The sequence below is a fragment of the Serinus canaria genome, chromosome 17 (genome assembly GCF_022539315.1).
Source record: "Serinus canaria isolate serCan28SL12 chromosome 17, serCan2020, whole genome shotgun sequence".
Classification (NCBI taxonomy): Eukaryota; Metazoa; Chordata; class Aves; order Passeriformes; family Fringillidae; genus Serinus; species Serinus canaria.
In genome coordinates this window covers 8,686,029-8,709,744 of record NC_066330.1, presented here as the reverse complement: position 1 = coordinate 8,709,744, position 23,716 = coordinate 8,686,029, and the positions used below count along the sequence as shown (strand labels likewise).

General features: G+C 58.2%; 1 protein-coding gene across 2 annotated transcripts; it reads left to right on the top strand.

Moving 5' to 3' along the window:
* Window positions 1–5: 5 nt before the first annotated feature.
* STXBP1 (syntaxin binding protein 1) lies at window positions 6–22,071 on the top strand. 2 transcript variants are annotated; one of them, XM_030230064.2, is made up of 19 exons: window positions 6–129; window positions 10,413–10,462; window positions 10,581–10,662; window positions 11,364–11,440; window positions 11,637–11,715; window positions 11,828–11,931; window positions 12,631–12,779; window positions 13,226–13,310; window positions 13,488–13,618; window positions 14,050–14,157; window positions 14,274–14,334; window positions 14,901–14,966; window positions 15,104–15,184; window positions 15,277–15,415; window positions 15,567–15,676; window positions 15,786–15,887; window positions 17,228–17,313; window positions 18,195–18,349; window positions 20,366–22,071. In XM_030230064.2, exons 1-19 carry the CDS (start codon window positions 93–95, stop codon window positions 20,446–20,448), a joined length of 1,785 nt encoding a protein of 594 aa, XP_030085924.1. In that variant the 5' UTR covers window positions 6–92; the 3' UTR covers window positions 20,449–22,071. The 2 variants fall into 2 exon arrangements, with proteins under 2 accessions (XP_030085924.1, XP_030085923.1); XM_030230063.2 differs by lacking the exon at window positions 20,366–22,071 and adding an exon at window positions 19,170–20,354.
* Window positions 22,072–23,716: the final 1,645 nt, after the last annotated feature.

The window sequence follows — 23,716 nt, the reverse complement described above, 5'->3', positions numbered from 1 at the left end:
CCCGCGCCGCCACCCGCAGCCTCGCCCGGCCGTGCGCGCCCCTGGGTGCCCCCCTGAACCCCCCCAGCCGCGGCCCCCCCCGGCACGGAGACATGGCCCCCATCGGACTCAAGGCTGTGGTGGGAGAGAGTAAGATCCGCGCCCTCCGCGGGCTTCGGGGGTGGGGGGCAGCGCGGGGAAGCCGCGGGGGCGGGGGTCGGAGCGGGCGGGCTGCCCCGGCCGGGGTGGGGGGGATGCTGCGGATGCGTAATACGGACCCTCGGGGGGAGGGGGGACACGGCGACACGGGACACCCCCGTGGGGACACGCGGGCGTTCTGGGCTGCGGGGGTCGGGGGTGCTGTCACCTTCCGGGGTGTGTTTGTTGAATTTTTGCCGGTGTCTGGGGTTTTTCTGCAGTGCTGGGGAGGGGGGGGGGAATTGGTGACGGGGCGACGGCGGAAAAACCGGGGGGGGGGCAAGGAAGCCGGAGACGCTCGAACCCCCCCTCTGTTTTATCCCCCCCCTCGACCCCCGTGGCCTCCAATTCCCCAAAGGGCCCAGGGGCCTCCCCCCACGGGAGGCTGTGCCCCGAGGGGGGTCACAGAGGGGTGCAGACCCCCCAAACCCTCCCCCAGCGCAATGCCAGGCCGGGCCCTCCCGCTTTGTCTGCAGCAAATCCCGCTCAAACGCTGGGCTGTATTGCATTATTATTATTATTATTATTCCTATCATTATTATTATTATTTTCGCGAGTGTGCCTTTGCTCCCTTAGCTCGGGGGTGTCCCTGTTGTGTCCCCCCTCCCCGGGCATCCCTTGCCCCGGGGGTCCCGCTCCCCCGCGCTGTTCCCGGCCGGAATATCGCCGGGAGCCGCGGGGGGGGGCACGGCCCCATCGTCCCCGGCTCCGCTTCCTCCTTCCCGGCTGGTGCAAGGCGATATTTTCCCGGGGGGAAACGAGAAGGGGGGGTTGTTCTCCAAAAACACACGAGGCTGGACCAGGAAGGAGGGGCGCTCCTTTCCCCGGGGCGAAATTAAGGCGAAAAACTCCGCATTATAGGAAAAAAAAAAAAAAAAAAAGAAGAAAATGAAAGGGCAGGAACCGGTGGGAACTTCCCCCCGCAGCCATGAGCCTTCCTCCTCCTCCTCCTCCCCGCCTCTCGCAGGGTTTATTTCCGTGGCACCGTGGCCGGCCGCGGCCGGATCTCTGTGTTTTTTTGGATTTTTCGCTGTTTTTGGGGGTGTTTTTGGCGTGCCAGCCGTGTCCGTGGCCATCCCCCCGCCCTCCCGCGGCCGCTGCAGATGGCGCGGCCGGGCCGGTGGTGTGATCGGGTGGGTGGTGATGGCGAGGGGGGAAAACGGGGGTATCCCCACGGATGCGTGGCCCTGCCACCCTGCCGGTGTCACCTGCCGCGGGGATGGGGGGCTGCGCCATCCCCCCGCCCAGCCCGGGCTCTGCGGCGGGGCCAGAGCCCAAAATGGACGGGAGAGGCAGGGCAGTGTCCCGGTGTGGCTGTGCTGCAGGAGCAGCGCTGGGGAGGGGGGGCTCGGCGGCTTTGCTGGGCTGGATCTGGGGGAGCTGGTCCCCAAGGGGGGACAGGGCTGCCCCCAGCGCGGGGGGATGGGGAAGGGGGGCTCGGAGCCCTGGCAGGGCCACAAGCGGTGCCCTCGCCCGAGAGGGGACAGAGACCAGCGCCACTGCGTGTCCCTTATTTCCATTCATTGTCTCTGCGCTGGGAGAGAGCACAGCCACACACACAAGCTCAGAGAGGTTCCAGGCAGCATCAGGGAAATCTGACTTAATCCTCCCCTTCAGGGTTTAGTGACAAACCGCTCCGTTCTTTCCTTGAAAAACATCATTCCCGGCTGGAAATGATAATGTGGAGCCGGGCAGCAGCGCCGGAGCCGGGCTGGCAGGGACGCGTGGGTGGCTGCGAGGGGGGAGCCGCGTTTGTGCAGGCAGAATGCTGCAGAGCAGCGAGGGGTGGCACCGGGGGGGCACCCCGGGGTCCCCGCAGGGATCCCGGTGCTCATCAGCCCTTCACGGGGAGCTCCTGGGCTTGGTGCATCAGCCTGCCTTGGGGGGCTGCTCCAGCTGGAGCTGCTACCCCAGAGCTAGGAGCAGGGTCTCCAGAGCCCTGTCCCTGGGCACTGGCACGAGATTTCCAGGGCTGTGCCAGCCTGGCACTCCCCGGAGGTTTTCCTGCAGGAGATGTTTGCTCTTGAGGAGCAGGAGAGCCAAGCCTGGGGCTGACCCCGAGGCTGGACATCTCCTGTGGGCTCCTTCTCCAGCAGGAAGGGAGGGATGGATGGGGAGGATGCTGCTGCGTTGCCATGGCTCGCTCTGCCAGCCCCCCCTCCCGAGCTGCATTCTGCCCTGGCTTCCCTCCAGACCTGGATTATTCCTCTGACCAGCTGGTGCCATAGCAGGACGGGGTTTGGAGGCCTCTGATGAGGTTGGAGGCGGCAGGCAGGGGGAGAGGTGGCCCAGGGCTGCAGGAGGAGAATGGCAGAAGCAGATTGTCACCCCCAGAGCTGTGGGGTGTGTGCTGGGGGGTGTCCCTGCACCTTCCTGAGGTGTCCAGCCATGTTGACTGCATCCTCCTGGACTGGCTGTTGTCTGGACAGGGTTGGAGCTGAGTGTGTTTGTCCTCAGAGGTGATGCCTGAGGACCAGGTCCTCCTGCTGTGTTGCTGTCCCCTCCCAGGGAGAGCTGGCCCCTCTGCCCTGGTGCTGGTTGGGAAAAATCTCACCTGGGAGTGGCAGCTCTGAGAATACCCATTCCCAAATCTTCAACTGACCCCCAACTGCAGGGACATCATTCCCAAAACTTCACTGGCCCCCAGCTGCAGGGACATCATCCCCAAATGTTCACCTGACCCCCAACTGCAGGGACATCCCTCCCATCCTCTCGTGCCCCCTTGGATCTTCTCAGGGCCTCCTTCCCCTGCCCAGCCCAGTGGTGGCTCTCCTGCAGCAGCCTGCAGCGGGGAGGAGGAGGAGGAGGAGGAGGAGGCTGGTTTTACTTCACTGAACTGTCAGCAGCCAGGAGAGACAGGCCCTGCTGCAGGGGTGACACCTGTGCAGCGCCTGCCACCGCTCTGGGCTGGCACAGGACACCAGGACACGCAGCTGGAGCAGCTGGATGTGATTCCATGGTGGATCCAAACCCCTGCAGCCCTTCAGCCTCCCCAAAGGCTCCTCTGGCTCCCGGTGCTGTCACGGGCGGATGGGAGAGGCGGAGGAGCCCTGGGATAAGGAAGTGCTTTGCAGAGGCAGCAAGAAAACACCTTTCCCCCAGGGCATCAGGTGATCCTCCCACGGGGCAGCCTCACCTGCCCAGCCTCCCCCAGAGCTGACCCATGCCCAATGCCTCCTGCCAGGGCCATGCCCAGGAGCCCCACGGGCAAATCCTGCCTGGACAGGGTCTGACACTGCCCAGTGTCACTGCATGTCCCCAGGTGGGCCTCTCCAGGGTCCAGCCCTGCCTGGGGATGACTCAGGGACTCAGGCTTGGGTTGTGCTGCACCTGCAAGGGCAGGGCTGGGGCTGCTGCCAGCCTGGGGCACAGCCTGGGGACCTGCTGGTACCTGACTCAGCCCGGCTGTTTGGGGCACCTTAGGGCTGCCACCAGCCCCTGCTTGGCACAGGGAGCCTTGGAGGGTCAGATGCTGCTCTTGGAGGATGTTCTGTCTCAGTGCCCAGGGGACGTGGCTGGTGTGCTGCCCATGCTAGGCCTGGCAAGGGCTGTGCCAGGCAGAGAGGAAGAGGAGGCAGCGAAGGGCATGGGGACCATTGGAGGGGTGCCCATGGCATCCTCTTGCCTGCTCAGGGCACAGCTGTGCCCTCAGTGGGTGGGTGAGGAGCAGGAGGTCTCTGCACCCTGTCCCCACCGTGGGTGGGAGCAGACCCTGAATCCAGTGGCTCCCTGAGCAGCCCATCCTCCCAATTCCTGCATTCCAGGAGTCCTTTTGGTGCCAGCCTGGTGTGTGGGTACAGGAATGGGCAAAGCTGGGGCTGTAGCTCTGTCACCAGGCTCTGTCTCACCTCTGGTGTTGGCTCGAAGTTGGAAAAGCTTGAAAAAAATCATTGTAAAATTCAGCATTCACCATCTCAGGCATTGCAGAACAATTTCAGTCTCCAGAGCACAGTCTGCACAGGGGCTGAGAAACTCCTGCCCATATGTGCCCATGGAAGGTGACCAAGAGTGACAAACCTCACTTTGGCAGGAGTGCATCCACCCACCAGTGTCTGCATGTGCAAAAAGGTTAAAAAAAGCCACCAGTGGAGAGGATTTAAACTCTTTCCCTTTTAGAAAGAAAAAAATAAATAAGGTCTGTGTCTGATTCCTCTGCACCTCTTGAAGAAGGTGGCCCAGGAGAGATTCCTTCCTTCTTCCCACAGAATCAACACTTTGCAAAGGAGAATCATCACCATCACAAGGCTTTTGGTCTCACGCTGAGGAGCAGATGCTGCTCCCTCCAACTCACAGTGCGGGGAAGGAGCTTGGCTCTGGAGAGTGCAAAAATAGAGCAGGGCTGAAGGTGCTTGAATTTGTAGGCTCCCACATCCCCCAGGATGGGAGAGAACCTGGGAATGTGCACACACCTGTGGGCACCTGTGCTGGAGGGGCTTTTGAGGAGCCCATCAGATGGTTTGGCCTTGGATCAGGGAGCAGCAAGGACCACTCAGCCACATGCCAGCTGCCCTCCAGCCTGTCCTGGTGTCCCTGAGGGACAGGAGACCAGCCCAGCCTGGATTCCCACCAAAGAACCACAATTTGTTGGTGTTTTCCTCTGTTTTGGTTCAAGGCAGAGAGAAGAACGAGCTCAGAAAGTCATGGCCACACGTGGGAATGTGGGGTCACCTCCCCTCAGGGACACTGTGACACTGTGTGGGTGCTGTCCTGCTGCAGGACAGCTCTGGGCTCCTCTGTGCACTGAAACACCACAGCCAGGGCCAGCATCTGCTGGGGATGGGAACAGCTGGAGCAAGAGAACAAGTGTTGGTGAAGGGTGGTGCCTTCAGCAGGGACCTGAAGGGCTGTGGGTCACTGATTGTACCCAAGCTGGGAAACTCTGCTCAGCTCCCAGCTCCTTGTGCAGGCCCAAGGAAGTTGTCTGGAGTTGCCACAGAATATCCTGAGCTGGAAGGGACCCACAAGGATCAGCACAGTTCAGCTCCTGGCCCTGCAGGACAGCCCAGCCATCACCCTGTGCCTGATCCTGCTGTGGAAGCCTGGTGGATTTTCCTCTGTTTCTGCAGGGCACTCTGAGGGCTCATGGGTGTGATCCTGCATTTCATTTCCCTTTTTCACTTCTGGCTGTGTTACTCAACTTCTACAGAGTTCAAGAGCTCCAGGTCTCCATCCTCTTCCTCCTCCCTAGGCTGTGCAGCTTTCCCAGGGCTTTGCCCAGCAGGTATAAATGTGGACACCCTTCATGAGGGCAGTGCAAACAGGAAAAGGAGGAGTTAAACACATTCCTGGGACCAATCCCTGGGTTCCTGGGTGAGAAATGTGTCCTCCAGGAAGGGCGAGGGCTTCCAGGTGGGCATAATCCAGTGGGAAAAATGGGTGTTCAGGACTTGGGCTGCTGAAGGGGAGGAGTTTGAGACTTGTTTGGGTTTTGGGCACAGCAGTGGCCAGACTCAGGTCATCCCTGGATGGTTCTTAGCTGTTCTGAGGGACATCAGCTGGGCTTGGTCTCCTCTCAGTGATTCCCATGTGCTGGGTGGTGCTGGTGGCCGTGGAGGGCCATTCCTGCCACCCTCAGGTCCCTGCTGCCTGTTTTATTTGGGGTGGCACCTGCAGAGCCCCAGCTGGGGCTGGTTGGAGCTGGGGCCATGCTCCACTCCGTGCTTGGATCAGTGCAACATTCACACTGGCTTGAGCAATTAGTTAATGAACCAGCACAAATGCAGTTGCCAGGCCAACCCAAAGCCAAACGTGTCCGTCTGGAGATGCAGCCTGACAGCTTTTCAGGAGAAGTGGCACTCCAGCAAACCTCACCCTGATTCCATGGATTCATGGATTGCCATGATCCAGCTCTCCAGAGCTGCCCTGGGATTTGGGATCCCTCTCGGGTTTCTGTGGTTGAGATGATTTTTGAGGTATTAGAAAGTTGGTTTTGTTTAGTTTTGCTACTGAAGAAGTTGAGATTCCTGGGTTCTGCTTCTCAAGGTTGTTTATTTTCTCTTATCTATTCCATTCCTTCTCTGACCTGCTGAGCTCTGCCCAGCAGGTCGGGTTGTGGCACAGTCCCTGCCCTTGGGGTGGTGTTGGCTCTTTATACTAAGAACTGTGTGTACTTTATTTACAATAACTTTCTAATACTTATCACCTGTGTTAGACAGCTTGCCTTTACTCTAAACTAATCCAGAAGTGTCACCATCACAGCAGAAGATGGAGGACAAGAAGGAGGAGAAGGATAGGACATGCCTAGATTCTTCCATCTTGCTTCTTGAGCCTCCATTCTAAAACTCTTAAAATTTTACTTTTTCACCTTGTGACAAATTCGCTATCATTCTACTCAAACTTTTGTGGCCTGTAACTCCTCACACAAGGTGGTAATTGTTTCCATGGGTTAAAATCAAAGGCACAGGTGGTTTTGACTCCTGCCAGGGTCTCGAGTCCTCCAGGGCAGCCAGAGGAATGTCCTGGGTTCTGACAGATCCCGAGACACAGGAGAGGGAAAAGCTCAATTCCTGCCCATCCATAAAGCAGCTCCATCTTCCTGTGCCACTGCAGGCCACCGCTGAGGTCCTGGGATGTGGCAGTGAAGGAGCATTTCTGAGCAGCAGGGATTTCCAGGAGGGAAGGGCTTGGCCATGGCTGCTGGCACTGGGGTCAGCCCTGCAGCTGGAGTGGCCCTGCTGCTGCATCCCCAGCCTGGGGGGGTGGCCAGGACAAGGCTTCAGGGAAGCCTTAGGCTTTCCCTTGCCCACCAGGGGAGGTCAGGGCTGCTCATCAGCTTCCAGGCCTGTTCTGAAGCAGGAAATGGGCTGGGGGAACCCCAAAATAAGTCCATCTCTTGGGGAACTCCAAATGGGTTCATCTCTTGGGGCATCATAAAAAGGGTTTATTTCTTGGGAAATCCCAGAAAGGGTCTATCTCTTGAGGCATCCCAAAATGGGTCCATCTCTTGGGACATCCCAAAATGGGTCCATCTCTTGGGACATCCCAAAATGGGTCCATCTCCTGGGGCATCATAAGAAGGGTTCATCTCTTGGAGAACCCCAGCATGGGTCCATCTCTTGGGGACACAGCTTTGTTGGCGTGGCAGGGATGCTCCCTCCTTGCCCAGCTCCAGTGGGACACGTGGGGCTGGCTCTGTTTCCATGCCCAAGGCAGGGCTGGGGAAGGCCAGGGTATAATAACATGGGATAAGCCTCTTGGAGGGATGGATGGGCTCAAGTCCTACTAGGCCAGCGTGTCACCTGCTTGGAAATGATTCAGGGGGCATGGCCATGCCATGTGTCACCCTGAGAAGAGCCTGGGTCTCCAACATGACACCTGCCTGGTGACTCTTTCAGGGCCATACTGCTCCAGGGGGTCTCCATTCACAGCAGAGATGTGCTGCCCCCTGTGCTTTACTGGGATGGAGTTGATGGGATGCGATGATGGAGCTGATCCTCTGGTGCTGGAGGGGGATCCAGAGCTGTCTGTGCTCCCTGTTCTTGGGAGAAATTGTCATTAAAATTCCTTCAGCCTGAAGGAAACAGATGTGACATGGTAGGTCCAGGCAAGCCAAGTGTTGGAGAAACTGGGTGAGATGCTCGTATGGATTTTTTTCCCCTCTGAAACCTTTTTTATTTGGTTTTATCTCCAAAATGAAAAACTTGGCTGTGAGCATCACCAGCTGATGTTAGATCCTAAAAACTCTGTCTGGCCAGATGTTTGAGGACATGGGCAGCAACATTGGCCTGCTGATGTGGAGTGAGAGAGCACCACTTCTGGGAGGGGACTGAGCATGACTTGAGGACCTTGGGGCCTCAAGACCTCCCATTTCCCCTGGGAGTCCAGAGCACTCCTCCCTGAGCTGGAGTTTAATGGCTGCTGCAGGGACAGCAGGAGGGGAAGTTCATGGCCACGTCTCCCTAAATGTGACATCAGTCTCCAGCTTTTGCTGGAGTTTGTGCCCTTTGGCAGGACCCTGGAGCTCTTTGGAGGATGCTTTGTGGATCTGTCTTATTCCTGACCCTGCCTGGGCTCTGGACTGGCTCTGGCAGCCTGTGGGAGAGCCAAAATTTGGAGTCAGATCTGACCCATGGTCAGGGCAGGAGAGGACATCAGTGTAGGGAATGAGTGTGCCCAGGGACCAGGGATTTAGGGACTGATGCCCTAAACCTCCCAAGCTCAGAGAAATTACCCTTTGAAGTGCCCAGCTCCTGCTCGGAGAGGCCCATCCTGGTTCCAGGGTCGGGCTGGGGATGTGACAGCACTTTTTGCAGCCTGGCAGATGCTCCCCCCCGAAGCATCCTCCATCCAGCCCAGCCCATCCCTGTGCAGGAGGGACACGGTGTTCCCACAGAGCCACAATGTCCCTGCAACTGCTGCCGCAGCCAGGACGCACTGGGGGGGCTGAGGCAGCACTTTGGGAGCCCTTCTTGGGATCTCCTGCCCTTGGGCCCTCTTCCCTCATGGGAACACCATGCCCTGGGCACAGGATGCTCTTCCCAGCCTCCTTCTGTCCTTCCTTCCCCAGCTGGATTTTCATTGCAGGGAGGGGAAGAAATTCCTCCTGGCTGCTGCTTTTTGGTGACCCCTTCCATGGGGCACCAGCAGGGCCCCTGGGCTTCACTGGGATGGAGCCTGTGGGGTGGGATGGGATGGTGGAGCTGATGGGATGATGATGGAACCCCCTGGGATGAGGATGGGGCCTGTAAGATGGGGTGATGGTGGAGCTGATGGGATGGGATGATGATGGAGCCTCAGTGCTGCCCTGCAGACAGTGCTGTTCTTGCTGGATCCTCGCTCTGGGGCAGGAGCCAAGTGAGTGATGGCAGGAGGAGCAGGGATGTGCTGGCACAGCTCCTTCCCAGATGTGCCCTGCTGTCAGGGTGCAGGGAGCAGCACTGGGGTGCACAAGCAGCCCTCTCTGCCAGCTGCTGCCCACAGAGGACAATTCCTGCTGGATTTGGTGGCTGCAGGTGGACAGCACACGTGGGCACAGGCAGCAGCTTTGCCTGCCCTGTTCAGGTACCCAGGTACCCTCCATCCCCTCTTCCCAGCACGGAGCTCTCCCCATGGGGAGGCCAAAGGATGTGACCAAGGGCAAGGCCAGTGTCCTCCTGGGGCTCCCTGCAGGCAGATTGATTTGTTTATTAAGGGCACCTTTGGGCAGGAAAGGTGATGGAAGTGCAGTGGTAGGAATGGCTGTAGGAATTGGTGTGGATGTGCAGTGGTAGGAATGGTTGTTTCCTCCAGGTTTTCTGCAGGTTTTGCAGCAGGACAGACAGACAGCAGCACTCAGAGGCTCCTGTTTTATCCCTGTTGGCACCAGTGCCAGCTCTGGACCCTGCTGGGCTTTACCCAGGGAAGCAGCACCCTTGGGGTGACCCACAGGGAAGGCTCCCAGGGCTGAGGCTGGCAGGATGACACCCTCACACCTCTGTTTTCTAGTTCAGAGATGTTCCTTAACTGGCTTTTTGTTGGCATTTCCTTCCCTGTCCCTGGGACCAGGGGCTCAGAGCAAACCCTGCAGAGATGAAATCTAGTGGAAAATGCTGTGTGAGGACTTGGCACTGACTCCTTTCCTCAGGCTCAGCTCTGTGAGGGACAGAGGTTCACACATCAGGGTCAGAGGGGACCTGCAGGGTTTGGGGGGCACCTCTCTCCCCCAAAACAGATGTTTGGGCAGCACTGGCAGCAGGGCAAGGCTTGAACCCCCCTTCCTGAACCTCAGCCCCAGAGGTTGTCCCACTGCCACCTGCTCATGTTCCTGAACTGATCTCCCAGGGAGCTGGCCTGGGCCAGGAGCAGGGGAATTTGGGGTGGGTGCTCCTGGGGTTCCAGGGGTGCTGCTGTCCTGCCTGGTTGCATAAGCCCAGCAGCCACGGGAGGTGAAATGGGATTGAGAGGGATTACAAGGAACAGGCTCAGGCTGCTTGATTCTTGTTTCTAAAAGGAGCTCTTAAGCTGCTGTTGTTTTCCCAGCACTTTGGATTAGGGCTGAACCTCGTGGGGTGGCCCCCAGGCTCCCCAGAGGGACCCCCCAGCCAGCCTGGGGTCTGCCTGTGAGTGTCAAGCACCAGAGAAAACAGGGCTGGGGGGTGACCACCCCTCCCTGTGCACCCCAAAACCACCCCCATCCCCAGTTAAGGCACAGCGTGACCCTGCACAGGGGTGGGGGTTTGGTGCCCCCAGTGCAGCCCCTGGGGTGCTGTAGGAGGGACCCTGGGGTCTCACCATTGCCCACATCCCCTTTCTTGCAGAAATTATGCACGATGTGATCCGGAAAGTGAAGAAGAAGGGGGAATGGAAGGTGAGCACCAAACCTAGGGAGGGCCAGGAGGGGAGGAAGCAGGGAAGGGGCAGGGTGGGGAGGGTCCTGCTGTGTCCCCAGCTCATGAGGTGCTCACAGGGTGCTCACCTGTCCCCAGGTGCTGGTGGTGGACCAGCTGAGCATGCGCATGCTCTCGTCCTGCTGCAAGATGACCGACATCATGACAGAGGGCATAACCAGTGAGTTCCCCCTCCCTGCCTCCACATTCCCTGTGGGAAGGGCCAGATCTCCCTGTGCACCCACCAAGACATCTCCAGGCTGGCGCAGGGCAGTTGGCACAGCCCCCACCCAGCCCTATCCTACTTGGGATGGAGCCACTCCACCTCCATGGCCCATGGATGGCTCCTTGTGCCAGGCTGGAGTTCCACAGGTGCCTCCTTGCCTGCTGGGGCTGGAGCAGCAGAACACCTTGTCTCCTGGCAGCCCTTCAGTTCGAGGAGGGGACCAGCTGTTGGTTTTTATCAGCCTGATAATGAAATAGCTCCCTGCAACACTTGGGAAGGAGAAGGAAATCCCAGGCTGGATTCCAGGGGGTGTAGGGGATAGTGGGGTTTTGTCTGGAGCAGCAGAGCTCAGGTGAAGGGGGATGTGAGGATAAACCAAAGGAACAGGAGCAAAGACAGAACCCCTGGGACCTGACCAGGTGCCCACCCCCACTGCTCCAGCAGGGCTGGGATGGGGTGGGCAGGGGGGATGCCCCAGCTCCTGGGTGGGCAGGAACGAGTGGCTGGGGGTGTTTTGGCTGTGGAGGGGCTGCCATGGGGAATCCAATGGCCGTGGGCTATCCAGCCACCACAGGGTGTCCAGTAGCCCTTCGTGGCTGAGTGCCCTGCCCACAGCCCCCCCTGCCCTGATCCTTGATCCCTGTTCTCCCCCCAAGTTGTGGAAGACATCAACAAGCGCCGGGAGCCGCTGCCCAGCCTGGAGGCCGTGTATCTCATCACCCCCTCCGAGAAGGTGAGTGCCTGCAGGGCACAGGGACAGGGCCTCTGGCCAGGGTGAGGTCTGGCATGGGCAGCTGTGCCCGTGGGAAGCGTCCTGGCACCAGTGGCGCCAGCAGGGTGATAGGATGGAGGTGTAGAGCTTGCCCTGAGCCAGGAGGGAGGCTCACAGTGCCATCCTGCCCAGCCCAGCTGCTCCCTCTCTCTTCCAGTCCATCCACTCCCTCATCAACGACTTCAAGGATCCCCCCACCTCCAAGTACAGAGCTGCCCATGTCTTCTTCACTGACTGTGAGTACCCAGAGGGGGGGACAGTCACTGGAACGGTACCAGCAGGTGGGGAGGGATGAAGGATGGAGAGATGCTGAGCCCCACCCTCCTCCTCCTCCTCCTCCCCTCACAGCCTGTCCCGACGCCCTCTTCAACGAGCTGGTGAAATCCCGCGCCGCCAAGGTCATCAAAACCCTGACGGAGATCAACATTGCCTTCCTCCCTTCCGAGTCCCAGGTGAGCCTGGGCTGGGCTGGGCAGGCTGTGGGACAGCCAGCGAGGGCTCCAGGTCCCTCTGCAGCCCACCAGGGTTGGTGTGACAGCTGTGCACCCCCAGCTGGCTCCTTGCTCCCTCCCTGTCTCCTCAGATGCCTTCCCAGGCTGATCCTGTGGGGGATTTAGCTGGTGCTGTGCCTTGGCCCCGTGCCCACAGCTGTGCTGGCCAGCTCTCCCACCAGCCAAGGACACCAGAGAGCTGGCCTTGGGCCATCTGCCCCTGCAGGGGACAAAGGAACCAGGGGGCAGACCTGCTTGGTGCCATTAACCCTTCAATGCTCAGCATTCCTAGGGAGAAACCCCTTGGCATCTTCACATGTTTTTTTCTGGGGGCACACCTGGGGAGCAGCATGGTTCTGCTCGGCCCCAGGTCTCTGTTTCCCTGCCTGGGAGTAGGTGACTGCTGAGGGCAGGGGTCTTCTGCCTCTTCTGCTCAGCTGGGAGGGACACATGGATAGGGATCCTACCATGGAGCTGGAGCTGGGGTCCTGGGAGCTGGAAATTCTGATGGATGCCCTGAGCATCTCTGAGCTCCAGCTGCCTGGTCCCAGGCTCAGCTGGGTCCATTTGGGCATGAATCTGCTCTCCAACCCAGCTGAGGTAGGGCAGCTCTCCTGCAGACATCCCTCCCCTCTGACCTTCCTGCCTCTGCACCCCCAGGTTTATTCTCTGGATTCAGCTGACTCCTTCCAAAGCTTTTACAGCCCACACAAGGCCCAGATGAAGAACCCGATCCTGGAGCGCCTGGCAGAGCAGATTGCCACGCTCTGTGCCACCCTGAAGGAGTACCCAGCCGTGCGGTACCGTGGGTAAGGCCAGCATGGGCATCCAGGGGCAGGGATGGGGCCAGCGTGGGCATCCAGGGGCAGGGATGGGGCCAGCGTGGGCATCCAGGGGCAGGGATGGGGCCAGCGTGGGCATCCAGGGGCAGGGATGGGGCCAACGTGGGTATCCAGGGGCAGGGATGGGGCTGCTGTGCCCAGTGCTGGTCAGAGTGTGGGGTGGCATGGACAGACAGCCATGCTCAGTGTAAACAGGCTCAGACTGGATGGTCTGGGGAGCTGGGAGGTTTGGGATTCTGAAATCTTTAGAGGCCCCAAGGCAAAGTAGAGCTCATTGAGGAGTGGTGGGAGTGGGCAACAAAACCTGCTTGGGTCCCTGCTCTCCCGTGAGCCAAGGATGTTGCACAGGGCAGCCAACATCTCCTCCCTATGCTGTGCCCTGTGGGGCTGACCTGTCCCCCTGCCTCCCCCAGGGATTACAAGGACAATGCCATGCTGGCACAGCTCATTCAGGACAAGCTGGACGCCTACAAGGCCGATGACCCCACCATGGGCGAGGTGAGCGTTGCTGGCAGCGGGGAGAGTGCTGGGGTGATGCTTCACTCCTGCAGTCCTGCTCAAACTCTGCCCTGTGGCAGCCACAGACCCTGAGTGGGGATCCTAGAGCAGCCCCAGAGCAGCTGTGGGGCTGAGGGAGCCCCCAGGCCGGTGCTGATGGCTCTGCTGTACCTGCAGGGTCCGGACAAGGCTCGCTCCCAGCTGCTCATCCTGGACCGTGGCTTTGACCCCGCGTCCCCGGTGCTGCACGAGCTCACCTTCCAGGCCATGAGCTACGACCTGCTGCCCATTGAGAACGACGTCTACAAGTGAGTTCAGTGCACCCCCACCCCCTGTGACACCCCTGAGGCCACTCCTAGAGCAGCAGCTGGGAGCTCAGCATCCCTGCATCCCTTGGGGTCCCCCATCTCGTGGGTTCCCCATCCCTTGGGGTCCCCCATCCATTGCCATCCTCCACAAGGCCTCCATTGGGAGACACCAGTGCTGCACTCCGGCAGTCCTGGTGGGCAGGACAGGGACTAAAAGGCTTTTCCACCCTTCAGCCCTCAGCCCCTTCCCAACATTTAGGAGTTGAAGGGGTCCAAGAGGGAAAGAGGTCAATCCCAGTTGAAATCACTTTGCTGCTGGCACAGCCAGGAAGAGCCCTCGTGTCCCCCCAGCTCCCTAAACCCAGCAGTGAGGGGGCTGTGTGTGCCCTCAGCCCTGTCCCCCTGTGATGACACCCCTCCCCTCACCCCAGGTACGAGACCAGTGGCATTGGTGAGGCCCGGATCAAGGAGGTTCTTCTGGACGAGGATGACGACCTGTGGGTCACCCTGCGCCACAAACACATCGCCGAGGTGTCCCAGTGAGTGGCCCTGGGGCTGGTTTGCTGCCTGGGTGGGACCCTGGCTTGGCATTGCCACCCACCCCTCTGTGAGGGACCCCTCCCCACTCACAGCTCTGCCCTCCTCCTCTCTCCAGGGAGGTGACCCGGTCCCTGAAGGAATTTTCTTCCAGCAAGAGGATGAACACGGGTGACAAGGTGACCTGATGCACCCACCCAGCTGGGGAGGGGCTCAGCCACGGGCTGGCATGTGGTGGGGTCTCCTGGGGACACTGTGCCAAGAAAGAAGGGTGGTCAGGTTCCTTGTGGGGGGAGATGGCTGTGGGGAGCCAGCCCTGCACCTGGGGCTGGGAAAGTGGGGTGCTGTGGGAGAGCTCTGCACCCAGGGATCAGTTTGCCCCCAGCACAGGGTCCATCACCTCCCTCAGCAGCCGCTCTGCCCTCGTTCCCTGAGTTGGTGGCAGTGAGGGGACCCTGGTGGCAGTAGGCTGTAAAAGTGGCCAGGAGCTGAAAGGACCATCTGAGCCCCAGCCAGGCACACGAGGCTCCCAGAAGATCCTCAGGGGATTTCTCCCCACCACAGCCTAGTTTGCAGAGCTGCATACCCCTCCTGCCTCTCAGCTTCAGGGGAGGAACACATCAGGTGTCACCAAACCCCCCTGGGGCGCTCATGTGGGGACAGAAGTCCTTGGCAGGGTCATGTACTCCCTGCTGGTGGCCCCCAGGTCCCTGAGGGTGAGTGACCATGTCCCCTTCCCTCACAGACCACCATGAGGGACCTGTCCCAGATGCTGAAGAAGATGCCACAGTACCAAAAGGAGCTCAGCAAGGTAAGGGGACAATGTGTGTTCAGTGACTGTGCCCATCCAGGAGCAGGAGGTGGCAGCTGTCCCCTGGCCATGGCTGGTGGCACAGGGACCCTGAGCTGCTGCCGGCCCTGCCGAGGTGACCACTCTTGTGTCCCCAGTACTCCACCCACCTGCACCTGGCTGAGGACTGCATGAAGCACTACCAGGGCACTGTGGACAAGCTGTGCCGAGTTGAGCAGGTACCAAACAGCTCCCCCACCTTGCCACAGGAACAGGAGGTGCAGCTCCACCCTCCCAGCATGGAGTGGTGCTGAGCACGTGTTCCCTGCAGGACCTGGCCATGGGCACCGATGCTGAAGGCGAGAAGATCAAGGACCCCATGAGGGCCATTGTCCCCATCCTGCTGGATGGCAATGTCAGCACCTATGACAAGATCCGCATCATCTTGCTCTACATCTTCCTGAAGAACGGTGAGGACCTGTGGGTGGGGTGGGCACATCCAGGTTTGGCCAGGACAATCCAGCTCTGCCTCCCTGACCAGGCTGAGTGTCCTAAGGTGGCAGCAGAGGGGCTGTGTCCCCTCTGAGACATTCCTGAGAACACCCTCTGTTGCATTCCCAGGAATCACCGAGGAGAACCTGAACAAGCTGATCCAGCACGCTCAGATCCCGGCAGAGGACAGTGAGATCATCACCAACATGGCCCACCTCGGGGTGCCCATCATCACAGACGTGAGTGTCCTCCTCCCCTGCCCCTGCCCCTGTGCTCTGTCCCCCGGGGTGGCCTGGGGCTGTCCCTGGTGCTGCTGTGGCTCAGGGTGTCCCTGTGCTCTGTGCCCAGTCCACACTGCGCCGCCGGAGCAAGCCGGAGCGCAAGGAGCGCATCAGCGAGCAGACCTACCAGCTGTCCCGGTGGACCCCGGTGATCAAGGACATCATGGAGGTGAGCCAGCAGCCAGGACAGGCCTGGGGGCAGGGCAGGGAGTCCCAGAGCCACCCAGGAAGGGACCTGCCCAGAGCTGGGTGCTCCCAGCCCAGAGCCTGACACCTCTTGGAGTGTGTCTCCTCCAGGCTGCTCCCTGCCTGGGGGTGCAGCACGGTTGGGATATTTTGGGAGGCTTTCCTGTCCCCAGGTAGGGTGCACAGAATCACAGAATATGATCAGTTGGAAGGGATACCAAGGAATATCATATCCAGCCCCTGGCCCTGCACAGACCCCAGCAGCCCCACCCTGCTGCCCCAGTTCTGCCAGGGAGGAGCAGAGCCTGGGATTAAATCACTGCCTGCTGGGGGACAGGAGCTCCACTTGCTGAGAAGGGATGGGAAACTCAACTGAAGAGAATGAACTCAGAGAATCAGAGTCCAGAAAATATCCTGAGCTGTAAGGGACTGAAGGGATCCCCCAGCCCAGCCCCTGGCCCTGCCCAGCCCCCCACCAACCCCACCCTGGGCATCCCTGGCAGCGCTATCCAAAGGCTCCTGGAGCTCTGGCAGCCTCAGGGCCGTGCCCATTCCCTGGGGAGCCTGGGCAGTGCCAGCACCCTCTGGGGGAAGAACCTTGCCCTGAGCTCCAGCCTGAGCTGCCCTGGCCCAGCCCCAGCCGTGCCCTGGCTCCTGTCCCTGTCCCAGAGCAGAGATGGGAGCTGCCCCCTCTCTTTCCCTCCTGAGGAAGTTTCAGACTGCAGTGAGGTCTCCCCTCAGTCTCCATGGCCCAAAGCAGGCTTGCCCAGCATCCCTGGATTACAAATGCAGTAAGAACTTGGCTGGTTGTGTGTGTGCCACCGTGGCAACCAAGGTCCCAGCAGAGCCAGGGGACAGGCAGGGCTCTGTACAGCTGTGTGTGTGTGTCCTCAGGAGCTGTCCCAGGAGCTCTGCACTGGGATAGCTCTGGGCAGTTCAGTGCTGCCTCTGCCCTCAGACCAGCAGAGCCACAGCTCCCTGGGGTCCCAAAAGCACAGAGCTCCTGTTTTCCTTTGCCACAACCCCCCCACAGAGTGGCTTCACCCAGGACACCCCTCAGCCTCACCCCCAGGACAGAGGGGCCTGCCCAGGCCAGCAGCACCTCAGCAAGGTGTCCCAGGTGGCACTGACCCTGGTGACACTGACCCTGGCAGTGGGTGCCTTGTTCTGGAGGGGGATCCCAGGGCTGGAACCTCCAGCTCAGCACCTGCTCCAGAGCTTCTCAGGAGGGGAATCCTGGGCACAGCCCTGCAGAGGGGCTGTGGGGCCTGGGGCTGTGCCTGGCTCCTCGCTGACCCCAGGCCTGTGGCTGTCTGTCCCCAGGATGCCATCGATGACAAGCTGGACACCAAGCACTACCCGTACATCTCCACCCGCTCCTCTGCCTCCTTCAGCACCACTGCCGTCAGGTGGGTGCCCCTCTGCCCTGTCTGTGCCTACCTGGTCACTGTCACCATCCATCCCACACAGCCCCCGGGGCTGCAGCCAGCAGCAGCTCTGGGAGCTTCTCGGAGGGCATCGTGCCTCAGTTTCCCCTCAGGCACTTCATGTCTGCATTCCTTTGATGCACCCCAGGTCTCAGTGTCCCTCCAGACAGCCTGTGCCTCTGTATCCCTTTAGGAATCCCTTGTCTCAGTTTCCTTCAGGCACCCCATATCTTTATTTTTCTTTAGGCATCCTGTGCTCCAGTTTCCCTACAGCTGTCCTATGTCTCTGTTTCCCTTTGGGAATCCTGTGCCTTCACTTCCCTTCAGGCATCCCATTCCTCAGTTCCCCTCCAGACATTCTGTGCCTTTAGGAATCCCATGCCTCAGTTTCCCTTTAAGCACCCTGTGCCTCACCTTCCTTCATGCAGCCCATGCCTCCATTTCCTCCATGGCATCCTGTGCCTCAGTTTCCCTTCAGACATCCCGTGCTTCTGTTCCTTTTTAGAAGTCCCATTCCTCGTTTTCCCTTTAAACACCTGGTGCCTCAGTGTCCCTCCAGGCATCCTGTGCTTCTGTTCCCCTGTAGGAATCCTATGCCTCAGTTTCCCTGTAGGAATCCCATTCCTCATTTTCCCCTTGGACACATGCCTCAGTTTCCCTTCAGGCATCCTGTGCATCAGTTTCCCTTTAGGAAGCCCATTCCTCATTTTCCCTTTGGACACCTGGTACCTCAGTTTCCCTCCCTGTAACAGCGAGCAGCACTCGTGGCTTGAACACTGGACTTGCCCTGCTGTAACAGCAATACCTGTGTGATTTAACTGAGAAGTGGTGCCCGTCCTTCACCCTCCTCTTCCTCTCCTCAGTGCCCGCTACGGCCACTGGCACAAGAACAAGGCCCCTGGCGAGTACCGGAGCGGGCCCCGCCTCATCATCTTCATCCTGGGCGGGGTGAGCATGAACGAGATGCGCTGCGCCTACGAGGTGACACAAGCCAGCGGCAAGTGGGAGGTGCTAATAGGTGAGTGGTGGCCCCGGGGCTGGCCCCTCCCGCTGCCTGCTCATCCCACGCTCCATCCCGCAACTTCCCAGCTCCAGACGCCCGCGGGAGCTGGAACTCTGCGGAAGGGTTTTCTCCGGACATCTCTTGTCACCCCTGTGTGTCCCCTCCTTCCCCACCTGGGTTGTGTCACTCCAAACATTCTCATTTTTGCTTCCATTTTCTCATGTCTCCTGGCTGGTGTCTGAGCAGGGCTGGGTGAGAGGGGAGGTTTGGCAGCTCGATTGCTCCTTGGTTTTGGGCTCATTACAGGAAGAAAAGTGCAAAATGAAGAGGGGTGCAAACAGGAACCAGGTTTTTCAGGGTCATGCAGCAGGATGTGGTCAGGGTCAGCTCCCATCTCTGCTCCCAGGGGAGCTTTGGGTCGGGCACAGAGGACACAGTGGATGCTCTACCAGCAAGGAGCTCTTAGGTCCCTAAAATTCCTCTGGGAAGCACAGCTTGAATACACACCCTGTAGGGCACAGGCAGGTGTCCTTTACCATCTGATCTGATGCCTGGTGGAGCCTATCCCCAGCATCTCTTCTGCTCCTTGGGAGCAGCATCCCAGTCTCCATCACCTCCTGCTGCCCCAGCTGTGTCCCTGTCACCGGACACCCATCCCAGCTCCATCCTGCCTGTCACCGTCTCATCCCGTCTCTCTCCAGGGTCCATCCCCTGCATGCGCGTCCGAAGCTCCGGGCTTTGCCTGCCTCCTTCCTCTTCCTCCCCCCAGAGGCAGCTGGTGGTGGTGGTGGGGGAGCCTCGGCGCAGCCGTCAGCCCCGCTCTGTTCTCCTGCAGGTTCTACTCACATTCTCACTCCCACCAAATTTCTCATGGACCTGAGGCACCCCGACTTCAGGGACTCCACTAGGGTATCATTTGAGGATCAGGCTCCAGCAATGGAGTGAGCCAAAGAAACCAAGTAAAGGCAGCTTACTAATGAAAAAGAAACTCTTCCTCCCCGAAGGGTTTTCTTTGATTCTTCCATTTCTCTTTTTTTTTAATTGTTTTGGGATTTGTTGGGTTCTTGGATTAGAAAATGCTTGCGGTTCCTCCAACCAGGTGGAAAAGCATCCATCACCCCTCGGCCATGTCCCCTGGCCAGCTCCTTCATACCATGAGCTCCCCCTCACTAGGGCCAGAGGGGTCAGGGCCCTGCCTGCCCCACGAAGGGGGGACAGAGCTCCCAAATTCTGCCCTGGAAGTGGCTGGAGCGGGGCTGGGGGAGAGGGGCAGCAGTGGAGACCCCAGCACTCATCCTGGTCCGTCCCCATGGGCTGGGCACTGCTGGGACCCCCCAGCTCTGGGGTGCCCTGGGGCTGGAATCCCACTCAGCTCAGGTTTGCTCTTGGATAGGCAGGAGCCTTGTGGCGTTGCAGGCGCTCAAACCCTGCTCTGGGGTTCAGCTCCTGATGGTTTCACCAGTGAGTGGCACCCCAGCATGCCCCCTGTGCTGGTCCCTGCAGTGCCAGGGTGACTGTGGGGCTGAGCCAGTGTGGGCAGCATGGTGAGACCCCCACTGGTGCCGTGCTGGGGGACCCCCGAGTGAGGGGCACCCGAAGGCAAGAGCCTTTTGTTTTCCTTGTCCTGTCCCACCCCTCCGGGCCACCTGTCTGTCCCCAGAATGCTCCGTGCAGGTTGGGGGACCTGGGGAAGGTCCCTCCACGCCGACTGCTCCCTGCATCTCCTCCCTGCACCCAGCGGTGCCTCCTGCAGTAACCCCAGTGCCACAAACCCTCTGCACCACCACCTCCTCCTGGCCCCTGCCTCATCCTGCCAGCTCCATCCCTCGCCTCCATTCCTCCTCTCCTCCTTTTCCCATTCTCCATGCCCCCAGAGCCCACCCCCTCCCCACAGACTGCATTTCCTCGCAAGCATTTCCAGTGGCGCGGGGCCGGCGCCGCCAGGTAAGGGGGACCCGGGACATCAGGGACGCGCCAGGCTCCCAAAGCCATCACTGATCCCCTTGCACCCCTTCTCCTCTGTTCCCACAGGGTCCACGCACATCCTCACCCCACAGAAACTGCTGGACACGCTGAAGAAACTCAATAAAACAGAGGAAGAGAGCAGCAGTTAAAAGGAAACGCTGTCACCACTCGATGCCGACCCACGTCCCCACCGGGCGCCCGGCCCTGGGTGCCACCCTGCACCCAGTGGGCCCCAGCTTCTCTCTTGTTCTTGTGTTGAACCCCCTTCTCCCCTCCCAGCGCCCCCCCCATCTCATTTTATCCACAGGGAGGGGATTACAGCCAAAAAAAAAAATTATATATATATATATATTAAGAAAATGGATGCATTGTGTTTAAGAGAAAAAGGAAAAAAAAAATCTATATATTTGTAGCTGCAGCTGTGGGAAGCGCCCAGGACCTCATTGCTGAGTAACCATCTGCCCATTACTAGTGAATATGGTGGGGAAAATGATAGAAAACCACTTTTTTTTGGGGAACGCTCCTCACTGGGGTCTTGTTTGGATGGGAGGATAGATGGACAGACACCCCACACTGCTTCTGGTGCTGCTTAGGTGTGCACCAGGCTGACACCACCATCTGTCCCACGGCTTTTGGGGCAGTGGGTGCTCCTGCCAGATGTGCACGCCAACATCTGGGTGGGACTTTGGGCTGGGGGTGGTGTGGGAGTGCAGCCAGGATGCTTCACACCGTGGTAATTCCCATGTGAAAAGGGACCAAACTGGTCAAAACTGGGAGCTGGGGCCTGTCTGCTTGCACAGCCCTGCTGCAGCCCTGCCTCCCTCTCTGGGAATTCCTTCAAAAAAAAAAAATATATATATATAAAATAAAAAGCTATTTTATATATATATATATATATATATCTGTGCTATCTCTCCATGGGTACCTCTCTCCATCCATCCCCGCAGGAGCTTGGTGCCTGTGCCCAGCTCCACTCGTGTCGTCCCCTGGTGAAGCGTTTCTGAGCGTGTCGTCACCTTGAGACCCCCGAAAATCCTCTGGGCCCTCCCCAAAAATCCTCTGGGCCCTCCCCAAAAACCCTCTGGGGCCCCCCAAACCCCCCAGGCCCCCCCAAACCCCCTGGACTCTGTGTATATTAATGACTGTGTCTTGTGACGTTCTTACGAGCTTGGTGTATAGTGATTTCCCCAAACCTCTGATTTTCGTTGGGTTTTTATTTGATGCCCCTGGATTGCCTCCTGTCCCTTGCCTTTAGATGCACTGCAATATTTTGGGGTCTATGGTTTTGTTCTCTTCCCCCTGAAGGCTGTGAGCCCCCTTTTCCTACCCTAAAATTGCTCTTTCTTGCCTCGTTGGTGGTTAGCCCCCCCTTTCCCTTCCCGTCTGCTCCTTGCCCATAAAGTTAAATATATATTTTTAGGGCAAAGGCTGTATCATTGCACTGATATTTGTTCGTTCCCCTTTGGTCTCCCAGCCCGTTTCTGTTCCTCTTTGGTTTAGCAATGCAAATGCTTCAGGATCTTGTATGTTGGACATTATTATTATTATTATTATTTTTTCTGTTACAGTTATTTATATAAAAAATAATTTATCAAAAAGGAAAACTTAAAAAAAATAATCTAGTCTGTCTTGGAACTTGTTTACCTTGAAATTACTGGAATCTAAATGTTTGAAAGTGTTGAAGCACAAACATGTATCATCTCTGTATATCTGTTCTTCTGTACTAAAGCACTCGAGTGACTAAATAAAAGCGATCTCCATCCCTAGTGCAACTGGGGCTGTGCTCTGCTGCTCCCTCAGGGCTAGGAAAACAGGGAAAAGGCATGGGAAAATATTCCCTCCAACCCCAAGGGAGGGCTCCTGGTGTGGTGATGCCAAACCTCCCCCTAGGAGTGGCTTTGGGAAGGAAAATCAGCACACGAGTCATCCAACTGCATTTATTTCCTTCAAAAATAGGTGATTTCTTCATACAAAATACCATCCCAGTGGCTCTGCTGGGCGTTAAAAAATAGGGAATAAGGGGAAAAAAACCCAACATTTGGTCCTGGCTACTGCATTTGGAATAATTAACCACACTTTCATCACATTTCTGTCACACCCTGCCTGGGCTGGGGGAGTCACAGCTCCCAGCTTGGGGCACGGGCATGAGCAGAGGCAACCAGAGACACATGAAACCTCTTTTAAATCCCCCAAACCTCTTTTAAAGTCCCCCAAACCTGTATAAAATCCCCCAAATCCAGCCCTCTCACCCCAAAAAAGGAGGAGGGGACAGCCCAATTCCCAGCCCCTCTGGGCTCATGTCAGGATCAGGCTCAGGGGGAGCTCGGAAGGCTCCAGACCTGAGTCCCTCACTGATTCCCCCCCCTCCAAATGTGGAGATTTGTACAACAAATAAAAGAAAAATAAATACATTTGACACTGGCACTTCAGGTAGGTCCTACAGATAAACACAGACTGAGGTGCTGGGGGTGGAGCAGGGGGTTTGGCTGGACCCGTCCCTGGAAAAGCTGCCCTAACCACACACTTTTCCCTAAAAAATAGGAATTAACTCCTCAGAAATAGGAATTAACTCCTCCTCCAGCTGGGAGGAACAGGGGCTCCACAGCCCTACACCTGCTTTGGTCTCAGCAGGTGACTTTTCCTCCACCAGCCCAGCTTCCCTGAGGATCCCAGGGGAAGAACCTCAGATCCTTCATTTTATTTTCTGTCTGGATAATGCTGTGGGTGGCCACATCCACGGACGACCAGAAAAAAACCCCACAAATGCCCTAAGGGTTGTGCTGGAAATGCAAACCAGAATATTTTTATATATGTATCTGTAGAAAGATATATCTATAGAATCACAGATCTGGACATACACAGATCTATTTATATCTGTCTTTCTATAGACATGTAACTAAATATAGATATGCCTATATCTAGATATATCCATTTACAGATACACATATATCACACACACACATTATAGATCATCGATCAACACTCCAAAGAGTGATTTAGCTGCTTACTAGATAAAAAATTCACATAAAAATCAACAAAAAATAGATTCCCCCAGGGAGGATTCTGCTGGGCTCAAGTCCAAGGGCAGGGGGCACAGGGCAGAGCCCCCTGAGGAGGCCTGGAGGCTGGAAAGGGGTGGAATAGGGAATGCCAGGGAATGCCAGGGAATGCCAGGGATTGCCAGGGAATTCTGCCCACACAGACACAGAGGTAAACACAGCTGCCAAGGGGGGTAGACCCACATGAGGTCAGAGCAACCCCAGAAGTGCTCAGGGTGGGGTGGCCACGGCCCTGGGGGGACACCCTGCTGGTCCCAGGGGATGGGGAATGCTGGAGACCTCTGCCTTCCCCCCTCCTGCAGCTTGCGGCGTCCTGGAGACGGACAGACAGATGGACAGGCCATGCAGGGACTGCAGG

Bases quoted from the DNA above. Each gene is read 5' to 3' on its own strand.
- STXBP1 (XM_030230063.2), top strand. From the start codon at position 93: ATGGCCCCCATCGGACTCAAGGCTGTGGTGGGAGAGA. The intron at 10,463-10,580 runs GTGAGCACCAAA...ACCTGTCCCCAG, and splicing joins AGAAGAAGGGGGAATGGAAG to GTGCTGGTGGTGGACCAGCT. The intron at 13,619-14,049 runs GTGAGTTCAGTG...CCCTCACCCCAG, and splicing joins ATTGAGAACGACGTCTACAA to GTACGAGACCAGTGGCATTG.